Raw genomic sequence first — 24,667 nt, 5'->3', positions numbered from 1 at the left:
CCCTCATTTATATTATTGAGGTCATAATTGTCACCTTCATATACACATATGTTCACAAACAGTACTTTATCATCTTTATTAATTCCCATTCTTGACCTTTTGAGGTCTTCCATAGTCACCATAAAACTTAAAAAAAAATACTGAGATCATTAAAGATGAGCTTTCTTCCAAATGGCTGCTTTAAAACCCTTAAAATCCATATTTGCCTTCTTGGTGTGCATTGAATCCCTTCATCTTTACTTACAGCCCATGAAATGCTCCACTACTTTGGCTTGATAACACTGTATTTATGTTGTTTCTCCTCTTATTTTCCTGTCCATTACTTTTGTTTTCATGAGCATCTTTTCTTCAGCTTTCTCATTAAAATATTAGTGTTCCACAAAATTCTGTCTTCAACCTATTATTCTTCACACTCACGGTTTCAGATATAACTTACATAACAGTAACTCCGAGATTCCTAGACCAGACCCTCCGCTGAGCTTCAGACATTTCTAATTGGATGCCCCTAGGTACCTCAAACTTCACCTGTCCAAAACTGAACTTAGCATTTTTCTCTAAATATCTTTCTCCTCTGATTTTTCTGTATCTCAGTGGTATCACTGCCCACCTATTCACTTTTGCTAGAAATCTGGGAATCATTCTTGATCATTCCGATCTTCTAAATTTCTTCCCACATCCAGTTCTTTAGTCTTTCTTTCTCCTTGCTTTAATCCCCTAGTTCAAGTTCAGTTAATCTTTTTTCTAAGACAGTGGCAGTAGTATCCTAACTGGTCTCTCTTGTTCTAACCTGGTCCCTTATGAAATCCATTCTTCAGAGTGGCTAAAGTGATCAAAATCCTTTAATTAAAAACTTGGAAAAGTAATTGCAGCAGATATAAGTGGCACTTATAAATTAAGAAGAATGAAAGAAAGCCTCAGTTGAAGGGAAGGGAAAGATAAAATAGTCTATGAAACTGAACAGTTGACCTGAAAAGAGTTCAGCCTTGCTAATAGTGGAATAAATGCAGGTTAATGCAGCCCCCTTTTTTGGCCTATATAGAGAGTTTTAAAATAATAACCTACTCTTGGCAAAATTACAGTAAAATGGGGATTCTCCTACATTGCTGGTAGTAGTCGTGCAAACTTAATCTTTTTGGAAAGCAGTTTGATGATATAATTTAAAAGGCTTAAAATTTGCACCACCTACTTTGACCAGCATTTCTACGTCTAATAATTCGCATTAATGAAATAATCCTGGATGTGTGTAAAGATTTATGCATAGAAATTGCAGTGATATGTATTGGAATGATAGATATTTAATGGAGAAAAATTGTAAATGGCCAACAATAGCTGATTGGTTAAATAAATAATGGTCTCTTCATATACCAGAATACTATGCATCCAGCAAAAATCATATTTTAGAAGACTATTAAATGACAAGTTAAAATGCTTTGAATATATTAAATGAGGAAAAGTAAGGTGCCAAAGTACCATGTGAGAGAGATGATTTGTGTCATAAAGTTATGATGTAAATTGGGTCATATTCTTTGACTTTCTTCTTAAAATTACCTCAAACCAAATAGCAAGAAACCTTAAATATCTTCCTCTTGAGGTCTCCTCCCTGTAATTTTCAGAAGGGGTCGTTTTTCTTCCAAATGCCAAGCAGAGCGAGAACTAGAGTCTGAGTCTGAGCAATATTGCCACTGCTTCTCAAAGTATTTTAATTTCAAGGGCAACAGCTAGCTGCTGAGATACCCCATACAGTTGTTTTGTTGTACTGTCCCTTCTGCCTAGAATCTTTCTCTTCCCACCCTCTTGCCTGGCTTTCTTCAGAAATCTCTGAAACTCTGGCCCTGCTCACTCCCATCTCTTGTGCCCATCCTCTTCCCACCTCCTTCCGTTAGGTACTTTTTAGTTTTGCACATATACCTTATACATACCTTCCTTGCTTTACCTGTCACATTTAAATTTCTTTTCATTTTGTGTATCTTTCTCTCCTGCCATTCTCAGTTCCTTGAAGACAGGACTAGGTCTTGTCAACTTTTAGATCCTTAGTACCTAATGTAGTGCATTTGACAACTAGTGGATGAGATGTTGGGACATTTTTATAGTTTGCTGTCTTTATCCAGACTATTTCACAATTTCACTTTATAAACTTTACATTTTTGAAGTCCTTGCCGTAAATTAAGAATGATTTACAATTGTTTTATAATCCTGTGTTGGGACCTGAATCATTTTGAATTGGTTTTGCAATTCTTAGATTTTTATCGCATCAGTGGTCATGTTAGCTTTCAGATAAATCCCATATTTTACAAGCTTGAAATAATTTTCTAATAGTTATGTAAATTTATTCTGAACTACAGTAGCCTCATTTCCATGGTAACTAACCACCTTCAGGAGAGAACCTGCAGGTATTCTAGAAAAGACAAGGAATATCCACATGAAATAAAATGAATGATGTAAGGTTAGAACCTAGATTTATGTGGAATACAGACGCACGTTTTTTGACCATGAAAATGCTACAGAATAGAAGAGCCATTGAGATGCCTGAAGATTCTACCTGCTTGTTGTTTGTGCATTAGTCAAAATACAGCATGAGAAGAACTCAACTCTCTATTGTGATTTTATGTTAACAAGTGACCCTAATCAGGGGGAAGCTTTGTGGGACAAGTAAGCAGGAACTGTGGTATAGAAATGGATCCCTGGTTTCTATAAAACCACTAAGAGATCAGCACTGAACTTCATAGAAGGAATAGGGTATGATGAAAAGAGAGATGTTTTTGGTGGCATGTCACTGTTTTCCAGTCTCTGGCCATGTGATCTTGACAAATTAATCAGTTTACTTCAGCTTCATTTTTCTTATTTGTAAAATGAAGATGAGAACACCTTCTTTGTAGTGATGATGTAAAGAAGATGCCTAATATAGCACCTGACGCATTGTAGGCATTTAGTAAATGTGCCTCAGGTAATGTTCTCGGGGTTCAAAGAATCTTTCCTTTCTGTCTAAGCCCTCTTTACTTGATCCTACTTCCTTTGGTTCTTTTTTGCCTATTTACCTAGATTCTGCTTCTTCCTTGGATCATTCAGATTGACATCTCAGAAGACTTTCTGTTTTGGTTTTGTCACATGCCACTAACCATCACATGACCTTTGCACCATATTTTGCAGTCCGTGAGCCAGGCCGGTCACACTTCACTCTTGTGCCCAGTCTAGTGCATGCTGGACGTTTGCTTGTCTAGATGAGCAGATTGGACAAAATATTAGTAAGCATTCTTCAGTATTTATTTAAAGAACATAAGAATTGTGATATTAGGGCAAAGTCATCCCCTTCTAGCCCAGAAATAAGTGAGGAAGTTTGACTGTCATCTTTGGCATTACTACTCTACTTCCTAAATTACGTACGTGTCTTTACCTCAGAATTTTAAGCTTAGCCCACTCCGGGTCTCTTATTCATTGATTTTTAGATATATTCAGTATTTCTGAGGGAATATGTTCTATATGGTATTTACTGTCTTACTTTTACTGAACAATATTTCTTTTACTCTAAGGGGTGCTATCAAATTTACCAAATTTGTGGCAGAGATCCATGCTAGGAAGAGTGTCAGTAATTTTAGTCATATTGTCAGTAAGTTTCTCAAATATATTACGTCTCTTAAACTCCCATTCTCTTCTTTAATTTTAGTTATATTCCTCTTTCTTCATTAAAGAGATGATAGCCAGAATTGGGAGCAGCAGAAGTTTTAGGAACCTCTTACTAAAAATTGAACTCAGAAGCTCCAAAATGGGAAGTAGAAAGATAATCTCCTAGTGAGAAGAATATCTAGAACATATTTCTTCTTCATTGCAGATTTCTTCCACCTTTACACAGTCCCACCCCCACCATTGTTTATTGATGACACTTTCAGATAAACCCAGTTTATACACAGGGATGGGATCTTGCCCCAACAGGAGTATCTTATCTCAATACAACACAGTTACCCTTAATTTATCTGAAATGTAACTGCTTTGAATCGTAATCTACATTCGGAATAACTGCCAAAAAGCTATGTGAATCTAAATCTATTCTGCTTTTTCCCAATCCCCATTGTAATGATAACCAACATTTTACTGGTCTTTTTGTCCAGAAAGATTTCTTAGATTGAGATCATGTCAGAGATTTTCAAACTGTTTTATTGGCCGGGGGGCGGGGGGGGGGGGGCGCGTGCGGGAGGCAAAGAACTAAAAAGTAAAATCTCATTTTGAAAGCCAGAAATTTAAAATATTGATAGATAAGCATGGCATTACTCTACTGGAGACTGGGCAGGGTGGGCGTAGAGTTTCCTCACACCATCCCCTTCATTACTTATTTAGATTTTTTTCTGGTCTGTGATTACAGAAACAGAATTTCAATGACTATCTTAAAAGTAATATCAAAGATATTTTCCAAGCAATATTTATTCAGTATCTACTGTAAATTAGGCAGAAAGCAGAATCTAGTTTCACTGGAGATGGAATCAAATAGGATGCAGTTCTCATCCTCAAGGATACAGTAGGCAACACAGAAAAGTAATTAAGCATTTCTAGCCCAGAATGACAAAAGCTGCATTATTATGTGTCAGCCGTGTCTTTGAGACTCATTCTTGTCCAGTTGATTTCAGTGATTCTTGTTCAGAAAGTAGAAAAAAATGACACTCGTTGTTTTTAACAGATAAATTTATTCCTTGAATTTTTGACATCACATTGTGAATCAGAAAAGGAAAATGAGTCCACACTTTTTTAATTTAAATTGTTCTTTGCCATTTGAGAGAACATGGATGGACCTTGAGAGCATTATACTAACTGATTTTTTTTTTAATTGTTCTTTGCCATTTGAGACAACATGGATGGACCTTGAGAGCATTATACTAAATGAAGTAAGTTAGATAGAGAAAGACAAATACCATATGATTTCACTGATAGATGGAATCTTTTTTTTTTTTTAATAAATTTATTTATTTATTTTTGGCTGCATTGGGTCTTCGTTGCTACGCGTGGGCTTTTCTCTAGTTGCAGAGAGCAGGGGCTACTCTTCATTGCGGTGCGCAGACTTCTCATTGCAGTGGCTTCTCTTGTTGCAGGGCACGGGCTCTAGGCGTGCGGGCTTCAGTAGTTGTGGCACATGGGCTTAGTTGCTCCGCAGCATGTGGGATCTTCCTGGACCAGGGCTCGAACCCCATGTCCCCTGCATTGGCAGGCAGATCCTTAACCAGTGTGCTACCAGGGAAGCCCTGACAGATGGAATCTTAAAAACAACAACAAACTTATAGATACAGAAAACAGATTGGTGGTCGTCAGTGGTGGAGGGTGGGTGAAATGGATGAAGGAGATCCAAAGGTACAAACTTCCAGTTACAAGATAAATAAGTCCTGGGGATATAATGTATAGCATGGTGACTATAGTTAACAATACTGGATTGTATATTTGAAAGTTGCTAAGACAGTGAATCTTAAAGGTTCTCATCACAAGAAAAATATTTGTAATGACTTTTTTTTTGATGTTAACTAGACTTGTTTTGGTGATCATTTTGCAATATTACACGTATTGAATCATTACATTGTACACCTGAAAGTAGTATAATGTTATATGTGAATTATTTCTCAGTAAAAGTTTAAGAAAGGAATATTTATGTGAAAGATAAAATTCAGTAATGATCACAGGCCTAAATTATTTTCTTCTATAGTTTTGAAGAAACAGAATGGACAGAATTTGGTTTGTGAACTTTGGAATACTGAGAAATGACTGTGGTCAGTTGGGTGTTCTGTGTCATTGTCAAAACCAAATCATTTGGCAAGATGCTGATCTTTGCCATCCATTTCTACTTCTGTCTTATATGGTATTATTCTTTTTTCTCAACTATTTTTCAAATGGTAGCAGTTCTTTTTCAACCCTTAATCATAGTAATTTTCTAGTAGCAAGAATGACGGGGTGGTGAAGAATATTTTTTTCCTAAAGAAAAAATCTTTTCCATTTTTTTCAACATTTCTCTGTATTGGGAAAATTTCATAATAAAATGTTGAAAGAATTTTACAGCAAATACGCACTACCTAGAGTCTACAATTGACATTTATTGTAATTGCTGTATCACATGTCTATCAACTCGATCTATCCATCTGAATTTTTTGATACATTTCAGAGTAAATGGTAGACACCCCCAAATACTTCAGTTCATATTAGCTAGGCGTAATATTTTGTTTGTGGGTATTTTTTCTTTTGAGATAAGATTTATATACAGTGAAATGCACAGATATTAAGTGTACTGTTAATGTGTTTGTTGGGCTGCACTTGCCCCCCTTCAAGACTGAAGAGCCCAGAGTCAGCAACAAAGACATGAGTGGTTTAATGGATGGGAGCTCTCACATGTCTGAAGCAAGGTCCTAGAGCAACACCCCATCATGTGCAGCAGATGGCAGGGCGGGACATGGTGGCAGTCTTCGCTTCCAGGGCAGAGGGTGTGGGGTGGGGGATAGGGAGACTACCAGTTTTAGGGGGAATTGATGTCAGATTGGCTCATCAGTTACCAGGGAAGCCAGCAGCGGGGCACACCCCTCACTGGCCCCAGAGTAGAGAGTTCTGTTGTAAAGCTAGAACATCAGTAGCTGGGGCCTAGGGCAAGTATGTAGGAAGGTCAGTCATGTGAGTAGGCTGTAGGTGAAGCAGGCACTGGTAGTGCAGGGGATGTATAGAGAGCAAGAGAGCAGCCATCTTAGGTGGCCTGACCATAGTGTTTCAACAATATGCATTAACTATACACCAAAACCCCTATCAAGATACAGACTAGTACCATCACTGCAGAACGTTCCCTCCCCAGCAAATCCTGTCCTTACTACCCCAGAGCCATCTACTCTTCTGGTGTTTTCCCACTGTGTATTAGTTTTGCCTCTTCTAAAGCTTCATATAAACGTGGTCGTGTCATCTATACTTGTTTATGTAAGGATTCTTTCACAAAGCATAACGTATTTTAAATTCATCCATGGTGTTGCATAATTAGCAGTCTATTCCTTTTTATTGCTGAGTAGTATTTCTGAGTATTATACCAGACCTTTTCCCAAAGTGGTTGTTTATTCCTACAAACAGTGTATGTGAGTTCCCTTTGCTCCACATCCTGGCCAGCATTTGGTGTTGTCAGTCTCTTTAATTGCAGTCATCCTGGTGACTATGTAGTGGTATCTCTCTATAGTTTTAATCTGCATTACCCTGGTGATTAATGATGTTGAATACTTTATCATCTGCTTATTGGTCATTCCTGTATCTTCCTTTGTGAGGTTATTTTCTAGATTTTCTAAACATAGATTTTTCTCTGTAGATGGTACATGGGTTTGTCAGTCATCTTAAAGAGAATTCTTAAAGTGTTGTGTTAGAGAATTGTCCATTTATTGGTACCTGAAAGAAATGGCCAATAGGAAAATTAAAACACTGCTATAATTTCAGGCCTTTGGTTTACATGTCTTTAGAAATAGTTGAATCTTAGCTCTCCATCACTTCTACTTTTATTATTTTTGGATTTGAAATTTTTCTCAGGATAGCTATTTGAATTTCTCTTGAAGTAACAAGGAATAATGTCAAATGTGCTATGAAATGTCAGTAATTTACAAATTGATCCCAAATATGTTTGCTTTCATATATTGCTCTTTGATAATATCTGTACCTAGAGTAAATAATTAAATTTGCTTAGTATATTAGTCTTCATCTAATTACAAGGTTTTTTAAAAAATCTAATTACAAAATCTAGTCATTGCATTGGCAGTGGTAGAACACCTTTTTGCCAAAACCCTGGGGGAATTTTGGCTTTTCATGCTTGTAGGTAAATTATTTGTGATTCATTGGCCCTGAGGTCCAGTCAAAGAAAACTATAGAATCTAGACCATATCACACTAGTGTGTTAAAGTGAGAAAATAATATGTAAGCAAACTGTCAGAGTTGTTATCTTCAGCCCTTTTTAGCAGCAACATAATGGTTGATTTTCAGTGATTGTGTAACAGAATTATACTTTACATATATATGCCTTACATTTTGAGACTTTAAAGAGATTTAATAAAGTACATGTTACAATACCTGACTTATAGCTGATACTCAACAGATTTTAGTTCCCTTTTCTCTTCTAAAACCCTTTAGAGGTATTGTTACTAATCTACTGATTGATAAAGCTTCTGAAAGTCCCCAAATTATATTTTCCTCTTAAATTTTTTCCTTGGCATGCTGCAAATAGTTGGCTCATGCATTTAAAAAAAAAATGGAACAGTGACAGCAGTGGAATTATGAGCCATTTTGATTTGCCAAGAAATTTTATTATAGTAGAAATATCATCAACCAACTTTTATTTACAAAGTGTAGTCTGTATACTTTATCACATTTATGTTACATGGATCTACCTGGAATATTCTTTAAATATCTTTTGTACTAACAAACAAGGTGTTTTTACATACGTATTTCTTATATCCTTTTAAGGAAAAGTAATTTCCCTAAAATCACAAAACACATTTGAAGGCAAAGCCCAGAACTTCTGATTCCTGGTCTGGTATTCTTTAATCTGAACACTTTAATCAGTGTTTACCAGTTCATGAGGGTCTTTATTCTCTCCCAGTGGTTTTAAAACATTTTTAACTACTATAAATAGAAAGAAATAATTTTATGCTACAATCTAATACACATATATATGTCTGTCTCTGAAATAAGTTTTACAGAGCAATATTTACCCATACTATGTGAAGTGCACTGTTTCTTAATCCACTCCATCCTGCCTTTTCCTGTTCTATATTTTAAAAAATTGATTTCATGAAACATTGATAAGTCAGCTGACAAAGGGGTGGGAGTAGTCCTCTCTGATTGGGAGGAGTATCTAATCACTGACATTGTTGAGAATTGCTGGCACATTATTGATGGAAAGACATCAGTATGTGCTAGTATATAACTTCCTTAGTTACCTTTTTATGTTAATTTCTAGGACTACTGTTGCTAAAGTCCAAAGTATTAATGTTTTAAATATTGAAGTTATTGTTTTTACCTTGTATGGACAATGTACTTGTTCAATGCCTACACCCAAGTTGACTATGACTATTGGACTGCCCTTGGCTTACCAGTGGGTGAACAGTTTGAAAAATAAATATTCTGCTTTGTATTGAACTGCTGGAGCTTGTATTGAGCAGCAAATTCAGGGATTTATTGAACTTCTCCTAAGAGTTAAAATGCTCATTTTCAGCTGCTCTGCGGAATTTTCAAGCATATATACTTTAATTTGCATTTGGAAAAAGTATACAGAGATCTTTCTCTGCTAGGCCAATTTGGAGAATTTTCATGAGTGGTAAGGAGTGAAAAATAAATATGTCAGTAACAGTTTGATAAATAAAGAACATGTTTAAGAACAAGCTTTTCATCTTTGGAAATGAGGAATTAGTTCAGAAGAAGCTTAACAATCATTTACTAGTTTTTATAATAATAACAATCATTATTCAGGGAACTGTATTCGTTCAAGGTTTTCATAATAAGATTACAAAATTATTTCTCCAGCTGTAAATTGATACTACAAAAATAATTTTATTGCTTTTTTAGATTATAAGAATAATTGATATTTTATATTCCCTCTACAAAAGCAAAAGAAATCTGGAAAGAAGAAAAATTAAAGTCACCTATAATGTCATCACCCACAAATAGCATTGCTGTTAACCTTTTAGTTTATATATTTCTAACTATTTCATGAACAAATTCATGGTTTCTTAAAACATGAAGTAATACCATTCATTCTGTTTTTTTTTTCTGTGTCTTTTCTATTGGGTATCGTGGTCACATCTTGGTGTCAGGACATACAAATCTATATTTTATATAGTGGAATTATAGCAGAGTCAGCAAACTTTTTTTAAGGACCAGATTTTTAGTCTTGTGGGCCTTATAGCCTCTGTCACAACTACTCAGTTCTGCCATTGCAGCAGAAAAGCAGCTGTAGACTGTACCGAAACAAATAAGCATGACTGTGTTCCAAAAAAACTTCATTTGTGAAAATGGCCCTTAATTTGCTGACCCCTGCTATATAGTATTCCAGTGTCTTCATTTCTTTATCCAGACCCCTAATAAGTAATGTAGGTGGTTTCTACTGTTTTACTACTATAAATAACACTTTTATGAACATCCTTATACATATACATTTGTACACTTGTTTATCTTTTTATGATAATTTCTAGGACTACTGTTGCTAAAGTCAAAGGTATTAATGTTTTAAATATTGATATATCTTGCTAGGTTGCCCTTCCAATAGGTGGTATCACTTTATTTACTTACCAGTAGTGTGGAAATACTGGTTTCCCCATAATTTCCCCTGTGTTGGTGTCATCAGGTTTTTTAGTCTGTGCAAATGAGATAGGAAAAAAGAGATCTTATTTTGCTTTTTAATTCACGGGGGGGGTTGGACATCTTTTCAGATTTTTGTACTTTTATTTTCTTTGTTCTTACTGGACAATTTTTGAGTTGTCTTCTATTGACTTGTAGATATGTATTCTAAATATTCTTTGACAGATGAATTGCAAATAATTTATTCAGATATTTCACGTATTTTTTTAACAGCTTTATTGAGGTAATTGATACAGTACAGTGCACTTAATATATTTAAAGTGTACAGTTTGATAAATTGTATATGTTTACACACATGAAAATATCACCACAGTCAATATAATTAACATATTCATCATTCCCAAAGTTTGTCTAATGCTTCTTAGTAATCCCTCCCACCTGCCCTTCACACTCCTTATCTCCAAGTAGCCACAAATCTGCATTCAGTCACTGTAGATGAGTTTGCATTTTCTGAAGTTTTATATACATGGAATTACACAAGTATGTGCTCTTTTTTTTATCTTGTTTCATTCAACATACTTGAGATTCAGCCACACTGTTGCATGTATCACTATTTCTTTTTTTTTGCTGAGTAGTATTCTGTTGTATAAATATATCACAGTTGTTCATTCACCTTTGATGGACATTTGGGTTGTTTCCAGATTTTGGCTACTTAAAATAAAGCTGCTATGAACATTCTTATAATTTACATTTAATTTTTTTTTTGCGGTACGCGGGCCTCTCACTGTAGCGGCCTCTCCCGTTGTGGAGCACAGGCTCCGGATGCGCAAGCTCAACGGCCACAGCTCACAGGCCTAGCCGCTCCGCGGCATGTGGGATCTTCCCGGACCGGGGTACGAACCCATGTCCCCTGTATCGGCAGGCAGAGTCTCAACCACTGTGCCACCAGGGAAGCCCTTACATTTAATTTTAAGGTGTATTTTATCATACAGAAAATTTTCATTTCTATGTAGTCACTTATGTTGCGATTTTTCCTTTTGGAATTGGATCTTGTTTAGGCTGCACAATTCCCCCTCCCCCTAATTAAAAATATTCTTTCCCATTTTCTTCTAATACTTTTGTAGTTTATTTTTACTTTTTGATCTTTGGTCCATCTGGAGTTTTTAAAATATATGGTAATAAGTGGAGATCAAACTCTGTATTTTCCCAAATGGATTGTTACCCCAACACTATTCTTGCCCTACAGTTATTTGAAATATCACCTCTGTATAATCCCAGTTTCCAAAATTATGGGTCTTATTGCTAGACTCTATTTTGTCGATCAGTTTGTCTGTTCCTACATCAAGACTGTACCATTTGAGTTAGTTTTGATATTTTGTTAAGAGTCCCTCATTGCTCTTTATGAAAATGTTTTTGCAAAGTTTTTGACTGAAATATAGTTGATTTATGATGTTGTGTTAGTTTCAGGTATACAGCAAAGTGATTTGGTTATATATATATTTTTTCGGATTATTTTCCATTATAGGTTATTAGAAGATATTGAATATAGTTCCCTGTGTTATCCAGTAAATCCTTGTTGTTTATCTATTTTACATATAGTAGTTTGTATCTGTTAATCTCAAACTGCTAAATTATCCCTCCTGCCCCCCTTTCCCCTTTGTTAAGTTTGTTTTCTATGTCTGTGAGTCTGCTTCTGTTTTATACATATAGAGTCTCACATTTTTTAAATAGACTGTGAAATCAGCTTGTCAAATTTTCTTAAAATTTTTCTTGGGATATTAAATGGCATTTCATTGAATTTATAGATTAACTTCAAAAGAATTATAATTGACCTTTTTACAAAATCAAATCTGCCCAGCCAGGTGTATATATGTCTCTCCACTTTTATTATTTTTAGCTAAAGATTTTTAATAGGTAGTATATGCAGAGGATAAAATATATATATATATATATATATATAAAATGAAATATAACCCTATGTCCTAGCCCCCCCTCCACAGAAGCAACCACTACCATTAATTTCTTTTATATCCCTCTAGAGATATTCTGTTCCTAGTCAAGCAAAAATATGTGCAGAAATGACATTAGGTATAACAAGCGGTCAGAGAATATTATTGTCATCAGGAGCAGATGCAGCTTTTCTGGGGCCTAGAGTGTAAGAAAATGAATAGAGTAGTTATTTACAATGAGAAAATTAACCACAACAAATTAAGTTTTTTAAAAAACTAATAATCACTGCAAACAACACAAAATTCCAGAAAAATCACATTTCTTTTTGACTTTTGACACGTAATATTTGTTTTGGCTGCATTTTATTTGATTGTCTCCTCATATGACAGTGATTTTTAAGGTCATTTTCTATGAGAATAGAAAGTTAATTTGGTCTTTTTGCTCCAGTGTTTAGGCTGTGGTGACATGAATATGCCTCTGCACCTTTGTGTCTCTGTTGGGTCATGTTGGTACAGTGGTCAGAAGGAATATTTCAGAATCCATTCTATACTGAGACAGCTTAAGTATACATGGATGCTTTGGCAAATCACATAAATACATCATCCCACTAAAGCAACTAAAGGTGTATGTAGTTCAGTTTCCTCATGGCTTGTCTTGAGTTCAAAGATGCCTTCAGCCACTCCACTGTTACCCAACATGAAGGGAAGTAAAAATGGAAAAAACAGTGATGTCTTAATGGATTGTGGTTAAAATAGCTTATTCTTTAGTGGTTCCAGTCTTTTGCTACTTCAAACAGCGAGCAGGGAATACTCTCATGTCTATGTAAATGTGTGTCTATCTGTTAGATGAATCTCTCAAAGTGAAATGCTGGATTATAAAGAGTATATGTAACTTAGATTTTGCTTTACTATACTTCATATATCTATACTTTATAGATACTGATTACCCAAGAAAGATTGTATCAGTTTGTATTAATACCAAGATATATGAGAATGTCCATTTCTCCTGCTCTTGTCAACCTAAGAGGTAAAAAAGAGTATCTTGACATTTTTATTTGCATATTTTTACACGAGTGATGTTTAGTATCCTTTCACATATTTCAAAGTGTATTTATTATGCACTGTACATTCATATCTTTTTCTCATTTTTTAACTGGATTGTGAGTTTTTTTACTTTATTAGAACTTTTATATTTTAAAGAAGTTAGACCTCTGTGTACCCTTCCCCCCCATCTTTTTACTTAATGATAGTTTTTAGTCATGCACAATTTAAACTTTTTATGTAGCACAGTATGTTTATCTTTTACGGCTTCTTGGTTTGTGTCATATTTAGGCCTCCTTCCAAGATTATTTTTAAAAATCTCATGTTTTCTTCTAGTGCTTTTATGGGTCTGTTTTTAACCATTAAATCTTTGATAGATATGAGCTTTATTTTGGCATAAGGAGTAAGGCATGAATCCAGCATTATTCTTTTCCAAATAGCTTCATCGTTTCTAGGATTATTTACTGAGTTAGGCATCTTTTCCCCCTGATTTAATGTGTCACTTCTGTCATGAGAATTTCTTACATGCCTGGGTCTATATTTGTGGCTCCATTCTTTTATACTTTCTTTTATGTCCTTTAGTAAAGTTTTATAGTTTCCGTCTTAAAGGTTTTATACTTTCCTTGTTAGGTGCATATCTATTTAATTGTTTTCGTTGTTATTGTGAATTATATTTTAAAATTTGTACATATGTATTGTATGAGAATATGAATGACAGAGAAAAATATGTTAATCATTTATACTGCTAGTTTAAAAAATTTATATTCAGTTCTAATAGCTTTTCAGTTCATTGTTTTGGCTTTTATTTTTCCTTTTTAAATTTTATAAGTAATACAGTACCATTATTAAATAATCAAACCATGTTAACAAAGTAAATCTCCTTCATTGCCCCTTCCTCATCCCTACCCCTTTCCTCAGAAGTAACCACTGTCATCATTTTACTGTATATACTTCTAGATGTCTTTAAAAAGCATTTACGTATGTGTACATCTAGAAATATATTTTTTGTTAACAAATAGGATCATCCCATCTGTGTTGCAAGTTGCTTTTTGACTTTTTAATCTTTAGATTGTTCCATGTTTGTACATGTAGACTACATCAGTATTTAAATGCTCAAAGCAGTGCTTATTTATTAAACTTTTCACATGCAGTGAGTCAACTAGAGATCTTGTAAAAATGCTGATACTGAATCAGAGGGTTTAGGGTGGGGGATAGAGACTGTGTTTCTAACAAGCTCCCAGATGATGCCAGTGCTGTTGTTCCTACACTTTGAATAGGAAGACTATAACATATCCTTCAGCTAGGTGTACCATAGTTTAATTATTATCCAGTTGATTAAATCATTGAAGTTTCCCCTTGACTACAAATAGTATGACAATGCACACTGGAATTTTTCCATGAAAGATTTCTTGAGTATTCTAGTAGACGGTCATTGCCATGGTGTGCTTGTGTGAGGGAACAGGAATTTCTCCAACTGCACCCCTATATTTGTATTTTTCTTTTCCTTAATTGCACTAGCTATGACCTCCAGTAGAATGGTAAATAGTCATTGATACTGATTCTTTGATGAGAGCATAAAACTTGTACAGCCTTTGGTAATATTTACAAAATTTTTAAATATGAAATCACCTTGACTAGCTGTTCCCTCTAAAATTCTGTTCTTCTGAAACTCTTACACATGTGTACAAAGATCTATATGCAAAGATGCAAATTACAGCATTACCTGTAATAGAAAAATTAAAAGCAACCTTAAATGTCCATTAGCAGGAGAGTGGTTCAATAAACTGTGATATAGTCAGACTCTGGATCACTATGCTGCTATCAAAAGAGAGGTGGCCATATATACTGATATGTAAGATTACTAAGAGAGAAACGTAAGTTGCAGAAAAGTATTTATTGGCTGATCCATTCTATATCTTTAAAATGTGTGTATGTGTGTAGTGTGTTTGAAATACATAGAAAAAATTTGCAAGACTCACACACCAAAAATATTAGTAGTGTTTATCTCTGAGGAGGGTAGTGGTATTGGGCTTGATAAAGGGGAGGATTTTATGTTTCCTGTATTCTTTATACCTTTTGTACTGAATACTTATTCAAAATGATAAAAAGGAAGATGGAGAAAAGAAAGCAAAAGCTAACAGAGAGAACCAAGTGAAAGAATACTAAGGAGTAGCTGGGAGCAGACAAATCTAAATCATCCAGTAGTCAGTAAAAATTTCTAAATAGACAATCCATGAACATGCAAAAGGCCAAATGGTACAAAAGCATAATGATACGATGAAATACCACCTCACACCCATTAGGATGGCTACTAACAAAGAACCAGAAAATAACAAGTGTTGGTGAGGATATGGAGGAATTGAAACACCTGTGCACTGTTGGTGGGAATGTATAGCCACTTTGGAAAACAGTATGGTATTTCCTCAATAAATTAAAAATAGAATTACCATATGATCCAGCAGTTCTACCTCTGGTATACTCAAAAGAATTGAAAGCAGTATCTCTAGGAGGTAATCGTACACTCATGTTCACAGCAGCATTATCCACAATAGCTAAAACATTAGAAAAAATCCAAGTGTTCATTGACAGAGGAATGAACAAGCAAAACATGGTATGTATGTACAATGGAATATAATTAGCCTTATAAAGGAAGGAAATTCTGACACGTGCTATGACATAGATGAACCTTGAGGACATAGTGCTAAGTGAAATAAGCCTGTCACAAAAAGACAAATACCATATGAGTCCACTTATATGAGGTACTTAGAGTAGTCAAATCATAGAGACAGGAGGTAGAATGGTGGTTGCCAGGGATTAGAGGGAGGCCGGTGAGCGGGGTGTTACTGTTTAATAGGTATAGAGGTTCAGTTTTACAAGAAGAAAAGAGTTCTGAAGATGGATTGTGGTGATGGTTGCCCCCAGATATGAATGTACTTAATACCACTGAGTTGTGCACTTAAAAATGGTTAGGATACTAAATTTTATCTTATGTTTATTTTACCACAGTTTTTAAAGTTGAGGGAAAAAGTATATGGTGACAAGTCACTCTCCTTATTTGCCAGTTTCCCAGTTACCCTCCTGTGAGATAACTACTGAACCAGTTTTCTGTAGATCCCTCTATGCATCAATAGCTAATTATATCTCTTCCTTTTGAATTCACATCTATGTAACACTGTCGTCTTCTCTTAAAATATCATACCTTTCTATCTTACTTTACAGTTCATTAAATACATGTCTTTATTATCTCTCTCCCTCACAGCATCCAGTAAAACATCTTTGTAGCTTAGTAGTTGCTTATTACATATTTGTTTAATAATTGAGCAAACAAATGAATTCTGTGGTCCTGGAAGGCACAAGAATTGGGGAGTTCTCTGTGTATATAAAAAGGTGATGATGTATACAGTAGTCTCCTTTAGTGACCCCCTAATGCACGGTTCTCACACCTTAGCATGATAGAATAATCTGGGAGAACTTGTCAAGATGATGATTATATGGCCTTATCTTTTGGAATTCTCAAACATGTGTGGTGAAACCCAACAACCAACATTTTTCTAAGTATCTTTGCATATCTCTGCAAATAGTCTGTGAACCTCTTTAAGTCATTTGTATGCTCCTACAATGCTGAAAAGCAGAGGGCTTACAAATTGAGTTTAGCTATTTAGGGAGCATATCTAATGTATGTATAATACTAAGTGAAAATAATCAACCATGAGGCCTTCATACCTTCTCTGTGTAAATGTGGCACACAATTAATGTTCATCATGATAATAGTGGGATATCATTACAAAGAATAAGTATGTTCAGGCTTGTCAGGGAAGGGGAACCTATATTTAATAAAGATTTCTGTGAATTCTTCACCAAAAAACCATGTGTAGAGCTGTTTGTCAAATTTAAGAGCTTTAAGGACCCTGAGACCCTAATTTTGAGAAACATTGCACTAGGATTAAATTCTACAGTCACAAAAGCCAACTTATAAACATAAATGTGAGTGCTGAAGTTATATGATTATTAAGATTTTATATTATAAACATTTAAAAGCACATTTTAAAACTTATGCAGAAAATTCACAGCAAAGATTAGATGTATGAATTCCTATTGGAGAAGCAGTGGTATAAAACATTAAATCCTTGAGAAGCTTGAGAGTCCTTGAAAAAATTCTTATTTATTTATTTTTATTTTTGGCTGTGTTGGGTCTTCGTTTCTGTGCGAGGACTTTCTCTAGTTGTGGCAAGCGGGGGCCACTCTTCATTGTGGTGCGCGGGCCTCTCTTGTTGCGGAGCACAGGCTCCAGACGCGCAGGCTCAGTAGTTGTGTCTCACGGGCCCAGTTGCTCCACGGCATGTGGGATCTTCCCAGACCAGGGCTCGAACCCGTGTCCCCTGCATTAGCAGGCAGATTGTCAACCACTGCCCCACCAGGGAAGCCCCTTGAAAAAATTCTTATTCTCAACATCTAATTTTCTGATAGTGCCGATTAATGGAATTTTTAGAATTCAAGTAACCATTGATTTTAACAAATATGCATTGAACACCTATTATGGTTTAGGCCACTGGGGTTTCAATGGTAAATAGGGCAGTGATGGCCTTGGACTGGGGAGGAAAAGGGGGGGCGGCTATGGATCAGGAAAAGCTTCTTTAAGGGATTGTTTTTAGAGATCTGAAGGATGAGTACCTGTTAGCTAAGTTGAGAGGTAGGGGTAAGGAAATGCAGTGCAACTGGACGTGGAGGTATAGGGATAGGATAGAAATGTAATTTCAAGGTCGTGTGGCAATTCTGTCATAATGTTGCTTCATAATTGATTTCACCTGTTTCACCTGGAGATTAAGGACAACATTCATCTTCTTTGGAACAAGAAGCTTTCTCAAGAAGTATTGGAGGGTTCTAATGTATTTTTGTTAGTTGAGCCAGTACTTACAGCAGACTTGTGATTAGACTGTCAGACAACATCCCTGAGGGGATTTCAGACTTTAAAATGCTTGGGTTTTATTTGTTGGGATTTTTTTTAAGGACTTACATGTAATTTTGTGAATTACTGAAAAGAAGCTTAAGAACAGCAAGTGTGCAGTGTGCAGTTTAACATAAAATGGACAAAGTTGCTTTATTTCTCTGCTTAAAGTGCTTTTTAAGAATTTCAGTGTCTAAACCTTTAAAATCAAACAATAGGAACTCCAACATTTCAGAGCTAATGTAAACAAAACTGGTTATAATCTTCTAAATAACAGCATAATAAAGTAACCTTGAAACTTTGGTGTTGGCCCTGTATTGTTTTCTGTTTGAATTGAGTGGCAATTTCCATCATTATATAATAGTTATGGAATTAAGTGATGTTTCCAGTAAGGGAATTTTGCAAGTGTAATATGTTTTAGTATTAAGTTCTACTTGTGCATTTAGCAATTAAAATTGTTCTTGTAATGATGATGGCATTAGAAGGGATAGGGAGCTGTCAAAGAGAATTTGAAGCTTAATTATCTCTTTGGTAACAAAATGCATAATCTTCCATTAAGATGCTTATTTTCTTATGGTAATTGACTCATTTGCTCTCTGGTTATCAATTTAACTTCCCAACCACAAACATCTGCTCTTACATTATGTTTAATTGGTGTGAATACTATCTGCAGAGAGGTTAAAATCTGGAGAACATTTTAAAGGCATTATTTTATAATTCATGAAAGGGAAAAGTAAATGATGAATTGAACATTGTTTGTGATGATTTTTTTCTGATAGTCTTTGAAAGTCTGTTTACTGAAAATGCATACTAAAATTATATCAATTGGATTTTCTTTTGAAGAGAATTTTGCTGTTTTCCAGAATTACATACTCTGCTTCAGGGGGCGCCTCAGTCCCTTAGACTTAAGGGATATGTCAGTTCCTCAGAAACATGGTACCATAGTGGTTAAGATTGAAGGCTTTGAAGGTAGAAAAAATTGTTTAGTACATAACTAATCTGAAGATGAGGGGTGGGTACAAATTGTGTTTGTTTGCTTATAATTTTTTAAATGAAAGGTAAATCATTCAAAAAAAATTAATGGTTACCTATAGGAGAAGGGAGGGAAAAGGGTAGAGAAAACAGGGTTAGAAGCAAGACTTGTTGGAATATACCCTTTTTTGCAGATTTTAAATGGCTGAAAAGGGGAAGTAAAATGAAACAAATGACTCTATATGTGTAACTAGTTGGTAGTATAGCCACACAGAAAGTTAAAATTCCAAGTGAAAGTTACTGTTCCAAATAAATTTAAAATAGTAATTAAACTATATATACCTAGTAGAATATTCTCAAGGACAAAAAGAAATCTTCAACTTGTTTGTTTTCTTTGAGAAGGAACAGAGAAACATAAGCAAAGATTAAATTCATCTGGGAAGAAACATCTTAATGAACATGTTAGGAAATTTTTGAGGAAATAAAGGAATAAATTAGGAGAGTACTTGTTCTGCCAAGTATTTTAAAATACTATATAGTAACAATCATTAAGTTTGTGGTTCTGGCCCAGGAATAAACAGGTCAATGAAACCACTTAATATGCAAAATAAACCCCTAAGAGTATATAGGATTTAGATATTAAAACTATTTCAAATCGGTTACTTTGATTGGGACTACTGGAGTTGCTGTTTAGAAAAATATAAAGCTGGATGCTTAACTCAGTGAAGTCAAGATTGTTTCATAGACATACTAGAAGAAAAAGTAAGTGAATATTTTTATAGTATGGAAGCAAGGAAAACCCTTTGGAGTAAGAATAATAAAATACAGATGCCAAAAAAAGAGAGGACTAAAAAATTTTACCACATACAGATTTAAAACTTTGATACAATAGGCATCCTAAATTTAAAAAGACAAAAGAAACAGCTGAGAAGAAATATTGGCATGTAAGAGAAAGGATTAATATCTTACTGTATTAGTCAGGGTCCAGTCAGGAGCCAGAAATTGCACCAGGAATTTGAACAAGGAGAATTAAACATAAATAATTATTAACTAATAAAAGGTGTTTTAACTACTAAATAGGATAAAGTAGGATTCTAAAGAATAAAGAAAGAGTAAATATAAGAATTAGCTACTACCTCAAGAGCCGAGGGAGAGAATCCAAAAAAAGGAACAAACTTGGAAGAGGGCACCCTTACTCAAGGTTGCAATTCAGACCTTGGAGAGAGTGTAGTCACTGCCAGAGAACACAGCCCATGGGCCAAACTGGTCCACAGGAGATCGCCTGTTGGATGCCACAGGCCTGAGCTGGTGTGTGGAAAGCCGCCTGCTGGGATGCCATGGGCCTGACTGATGATGAGCAGGAAGTTCCCCAGTGGGGTGCCTTGAGTCAGAGCTGATATATTGGATGCTGTTTAATGGAATGCTAACAGTCAGAGCTCCTGCACAGAAAGCTACCTGCTAGAGTAAACTGGAGAAACTTACTAGAGACTGAGCAGAGAAACTTGCAGGAGGGTGATCACCAATGGTTCTCCCACATACCTTCTAGCTGCCACACTGTAGGGCCGAGAAGAACAGCACACCCCAACCTGAAAGATAAACCTTTTCTTCTGCCATGCCTTACAATGTCCCTCCAGTGTCCTCTGTTCACAAAGTCTAACATTGCATCAGCTGGCAAAGGTCCACATCCATCATTACAAAGAAGAGTGGATTTGGAGCTGAGAGGCCATAAATTAATAACTGGCATTATGTGAAAAGCTCTTACATATAGATAAGAAAATTGTGAACACTCTAATTGAAAAAATAGCAGAGTATGTGTACAGAGAATTCACCAAAGAATACAGATGACTAACCAATGTTTGAAAAGAGAGTTAAATTCACTGCTAATAGATTTCCCTTACTTCATCTAGTTGTACACTTATGTTTTCTTGATCTTGCATCACTGTGTTACATTCTTACCATCTTTGGCTTCTACTGCTTACCTGGGGTTCTACCTGCTCTCTATACTCTTACTCTTCATTTACCCAAATTATAAAGCTAGTCTGGACTTCTTCCCAGGACCTGTCCCCTCTAGCCAGTGCAATAGATTAAAAAAATGAAAAAAGAAAGAAGATTGGAAAGGAAGAAATAAAACTCTCTCTATTCACAGGCAACATGGTTGTCTACATAGATAATCCCAGAATTGTCTATAAAAAGCTGCTAGAACTAATGAGAATGAGTTTAACATGACCACAGGATAAAAGGTCAATATGCATAAATCAGTTTCATCTCTAGATACTAGCAGTGAACAATTAGAAACTAAAAAAAAAAAAAAGTACCACTTACAGTAGGACCAAGAAATTTAAAATACTTAGGGATACAGCTAATAAAGTATGAACAAAATTTGTATATTGAAATATATAAAACAGTGATGAGAGAAACCAAACATCTAAATAAATGGAGAGATAAACCATGTGCATGGAAAGGAAGACTCCGTATTGTTAAGGTGTCAAACTGCAGATTCAGTCCAGTCCCAATCAAAATTCCAGCAGGCTGAGCACATTTTAACTCAACTGTTTAAAAAAAAAAACCTGCTGTTGTTGTCTTCTTTGTGATATAGGGAGTTCCTTGTCATTTGGAACTTCAAACGGATTTGTAAGACCACTTGTCATGGTTGTAGCAGGAATAGGAAATTATGGCATTAGGTAGGAAGTTGGACTAGATGATCTACTTTTACCCTTTAAATTCAAAGTCTTACTGAATCTATTTGAGTCAGTGATTTACAACTTTGGGTTAAGGGGAAAGGGAGACAATGGGATAATCAAACTTTTTCAAATACATTTAACTTTTTCCCAAAGATTCTGTCACTCTACCTCCCACCCTTAAAAACCATTGCATGTAATGAAGGGTGTTACTAATGGAAGTGTGTGTGTGTTTCTGTGAGTAAACTATTTAAGGCCTCTAATGTGACATTTGTATTACTTTTTGGGTTCTTTTGTTACTCATCAAGCTGACTGAAAAGGAAGATAATGTCAGTCTTCTCAGCTCTTTTTGAATTGTAATCATGGCTTTTCTAAAATGGTTTAAATCTTAGGGAAATAGACTTCAATATTCAATTTTTGGACAGCTTAGAACTTTCCTATTTTCATTTTCTTCAAAACAGTCAACTTAGTAAATATTTCTCAACAGAGAAACTCAGAAATTATTGTTATAATTATTCTGCCAGTCAATTATGCCAGAATATCAATTTTTAAAGATATCATGTCCCTAACATATATTTTAAATATGTATTTGTTATGTTTTTATGAAAACATATGAAAGCCTCAAATAATTAAAAATCCTATTAATTCTATGATTTTTAAAAATTGCTTGAGATATAAATAGCTACCTATTTTTATTTTTATTAATACCTTAATTTTCTTTCTGTTTTAAAGCTCAACCTGAATTCCTGAAGCAGCCTACTAATATATATGCTCATGAATCTATGGATATTGTATTTGAATGTGAAGTGACTGGGAAGCCAACTCCAACTGTGAAGTGGGTCAAGAATGGGGATATGGTTATCCCAAGTGATTACTTTAAGATTGTAGTAAGTATTTTTCAAAGAAACTTATCTCTGAAACCTTTAAATATCTTTAAATGTAATCACCAAGAGATCTGTTATCTGTAGTACATGAAATGGTGTATATAAGATGAAGATAGAAAAATTCGCTTAGAATATAATCTCTTCATTGACTGATGAGAAAGCTGAGCCCAGAAATATTTTGGTAGCTCATGTAAGATCACAGAGCAAGTCAGTGTTCGAACTCAGCCTGAAGTCCACATCTCCTGACCAACAGTCTAGTCCTCCTCGGACGTACTAGCACTCTTTAACACAGCCGCCACCACTTTCTGGGTAATGATTATCCTGTGTGTATATTCACATGTACCAATTGTCTTCATAGCTCTCTATTCAAGGAGCAGAAGTCTGTCTTTCTTATACTGATGCCCAGACCCTTCAAAATAAGGGTGGCCCAGTGTTGGACAGTTGTTGTGAAAATAAACATAAAGATTCTTTTAAAAAGTAAAGCAAAAGTAAATAAGTAGCCTTAAGTCTACTTAAGAAGACTCAGTCATTATTTCTTTTTACTTTATATGTATATAGGAAATGCTTAGTAAATATTATCCACTGTCATTATTATCATTATCTAACATCCTGTTAACAGAATTATCTAGGTTTTAGTAATAAAGATTAATGACATATCTTAGGATGCATACCTGACATTCATAGACATAATCAGAAGTAATTATGGTTGTTCAAGACTTAATGTCTCATTACAAATTTCTCATATAACTAATTCATTCTTCATAGGAATACATTTTCTATTTTTAAAGTACGTAATCTCATATGTTACAAAAAGTAATTCACAAGTATTTAACCTTAATTAAAAAGCAGCGTGTTATGGTTAAATTAGCATTTTTCCTCTTTTATCATTATTTTCATACTATTTTTTAAATTATCAATAACAATAACTATAGTTGACATTCATTTAGTACTTTATAGTTTAAGAAAAGCTTTTATATATGTGGCCTCATTTAACTTATCTGTTAGAACTATTGATATTAGAGATAATCTTAAGAAAATGCCTTGAATTCACAAATTCAGACTCTCACTATGGTCACATGGTATTGCATGCCAGATATTTTTCCAAGCAAAGGTGTAAGTTTGCATACATTGCAGATAAGACTTTCTATAAGGATTAAGTTCGTAATTGTTAATGACAGTGTTTCCTTTTCTAGTCACTTGAGTCAGTATCTTGTCAATAAAATTGAGTTAACAAGTTCATAGGTAGATAATATTCAGTAACTGAATCATACAATTTTACTTGTTTTTCCTCTCCAGAAAGAGCATATCCTTGAGATTTTGACCTGATGTTTATCAGGTAAATCATAAAATTTTATTTATGTTTTTCTTCCTCAGAAGGAACATAATCTTCAAGTTTTGGGTCTGGTGAAATCAGATGAAGGGTTCTATCAGTGCATTGCTGAAAATGATGTTGGAAATGCACAAGCTGGAGCCCAACTGATAATCCTTGAACATGGTAAGAGGGGCTGAAATAGTAAGATGAAAGAGGCTGACTGTGTTTGAGGAACTAGGACCTATCACAGGAGCTATCATTCCAGGATATCTAGTGATTAATAACCTGTTTGTAAAGGCTAATATATGGCATAACTAAGAGAGAAAAAAATAGCAGTCTAAATCATTTCTGTTTTCTTAAATGACCTAGAAACACAATTTTGGATAATGTTGAAAAGAAATTGGTATTAAGAAAAGAAAAACTGAACATTTATAGTCTTACACAAATGAATGTTCTTCAGATTTCAGTCATTTTAATCTTACAAATATATTTCTGATCTATTAAAGTAGAAAAACTTTACTTAATGTTTATTTAGTAGTGAATTTTTCTTTAATTTTTCCAAAATAAACTTGCCTTTTCTGATTTTCACACACAAAAAATGCTTAGAGGGC

At 34.8% G+C, this 24,667-nt stretch overlaps 1 protein-coding gene across 8 annotated transcripts in view; it reads left to right on the top strand.

Annotated features, from left to right (window-relative positions):
* Positions 1-24,667, top strand: part of NEO1 (neogenin 1) — a 238,963-nt gene that overhangs the window by 110,996 nt on the left and 103,300 nt on the right. For all 8 annotated transcript variants that reach the window (XM_060005644.1, XM_060005649.1, XM_060005650.1 and 5 more), the window contains 2 exons: positions 22,593-22,747; positions 24,119-24,239. In XM_060005644.1, the coding sequence (XP_059861627.1) occupies positions 22,593-22,747; positions 24,119-24,239 (276 nt within the window). The remainder of the gene's footprint in view (positions 1-22,592; positions 22,748-24,118; positions 24,240-24,667) is intronic.

This window comes from Delphinus delphis, chromosome 2 (genome assembly GCF_949987515.2).
Source record: "Delphinus delphis chromosome 2, mDelDel1.2, whole genome shotgun sequence".
Lineage (NCBI taxonomy): Eukaryota > Metazoa > Chordata > Mammalia > Artiodactyla > Delphinidae > Delphinus > Delphinus delphis.
The sequence above is the reverse complement of the archived record's forward strand: the minus strand, read 5'-3'. Positions and strand labels throughout refer to the sequence as shown.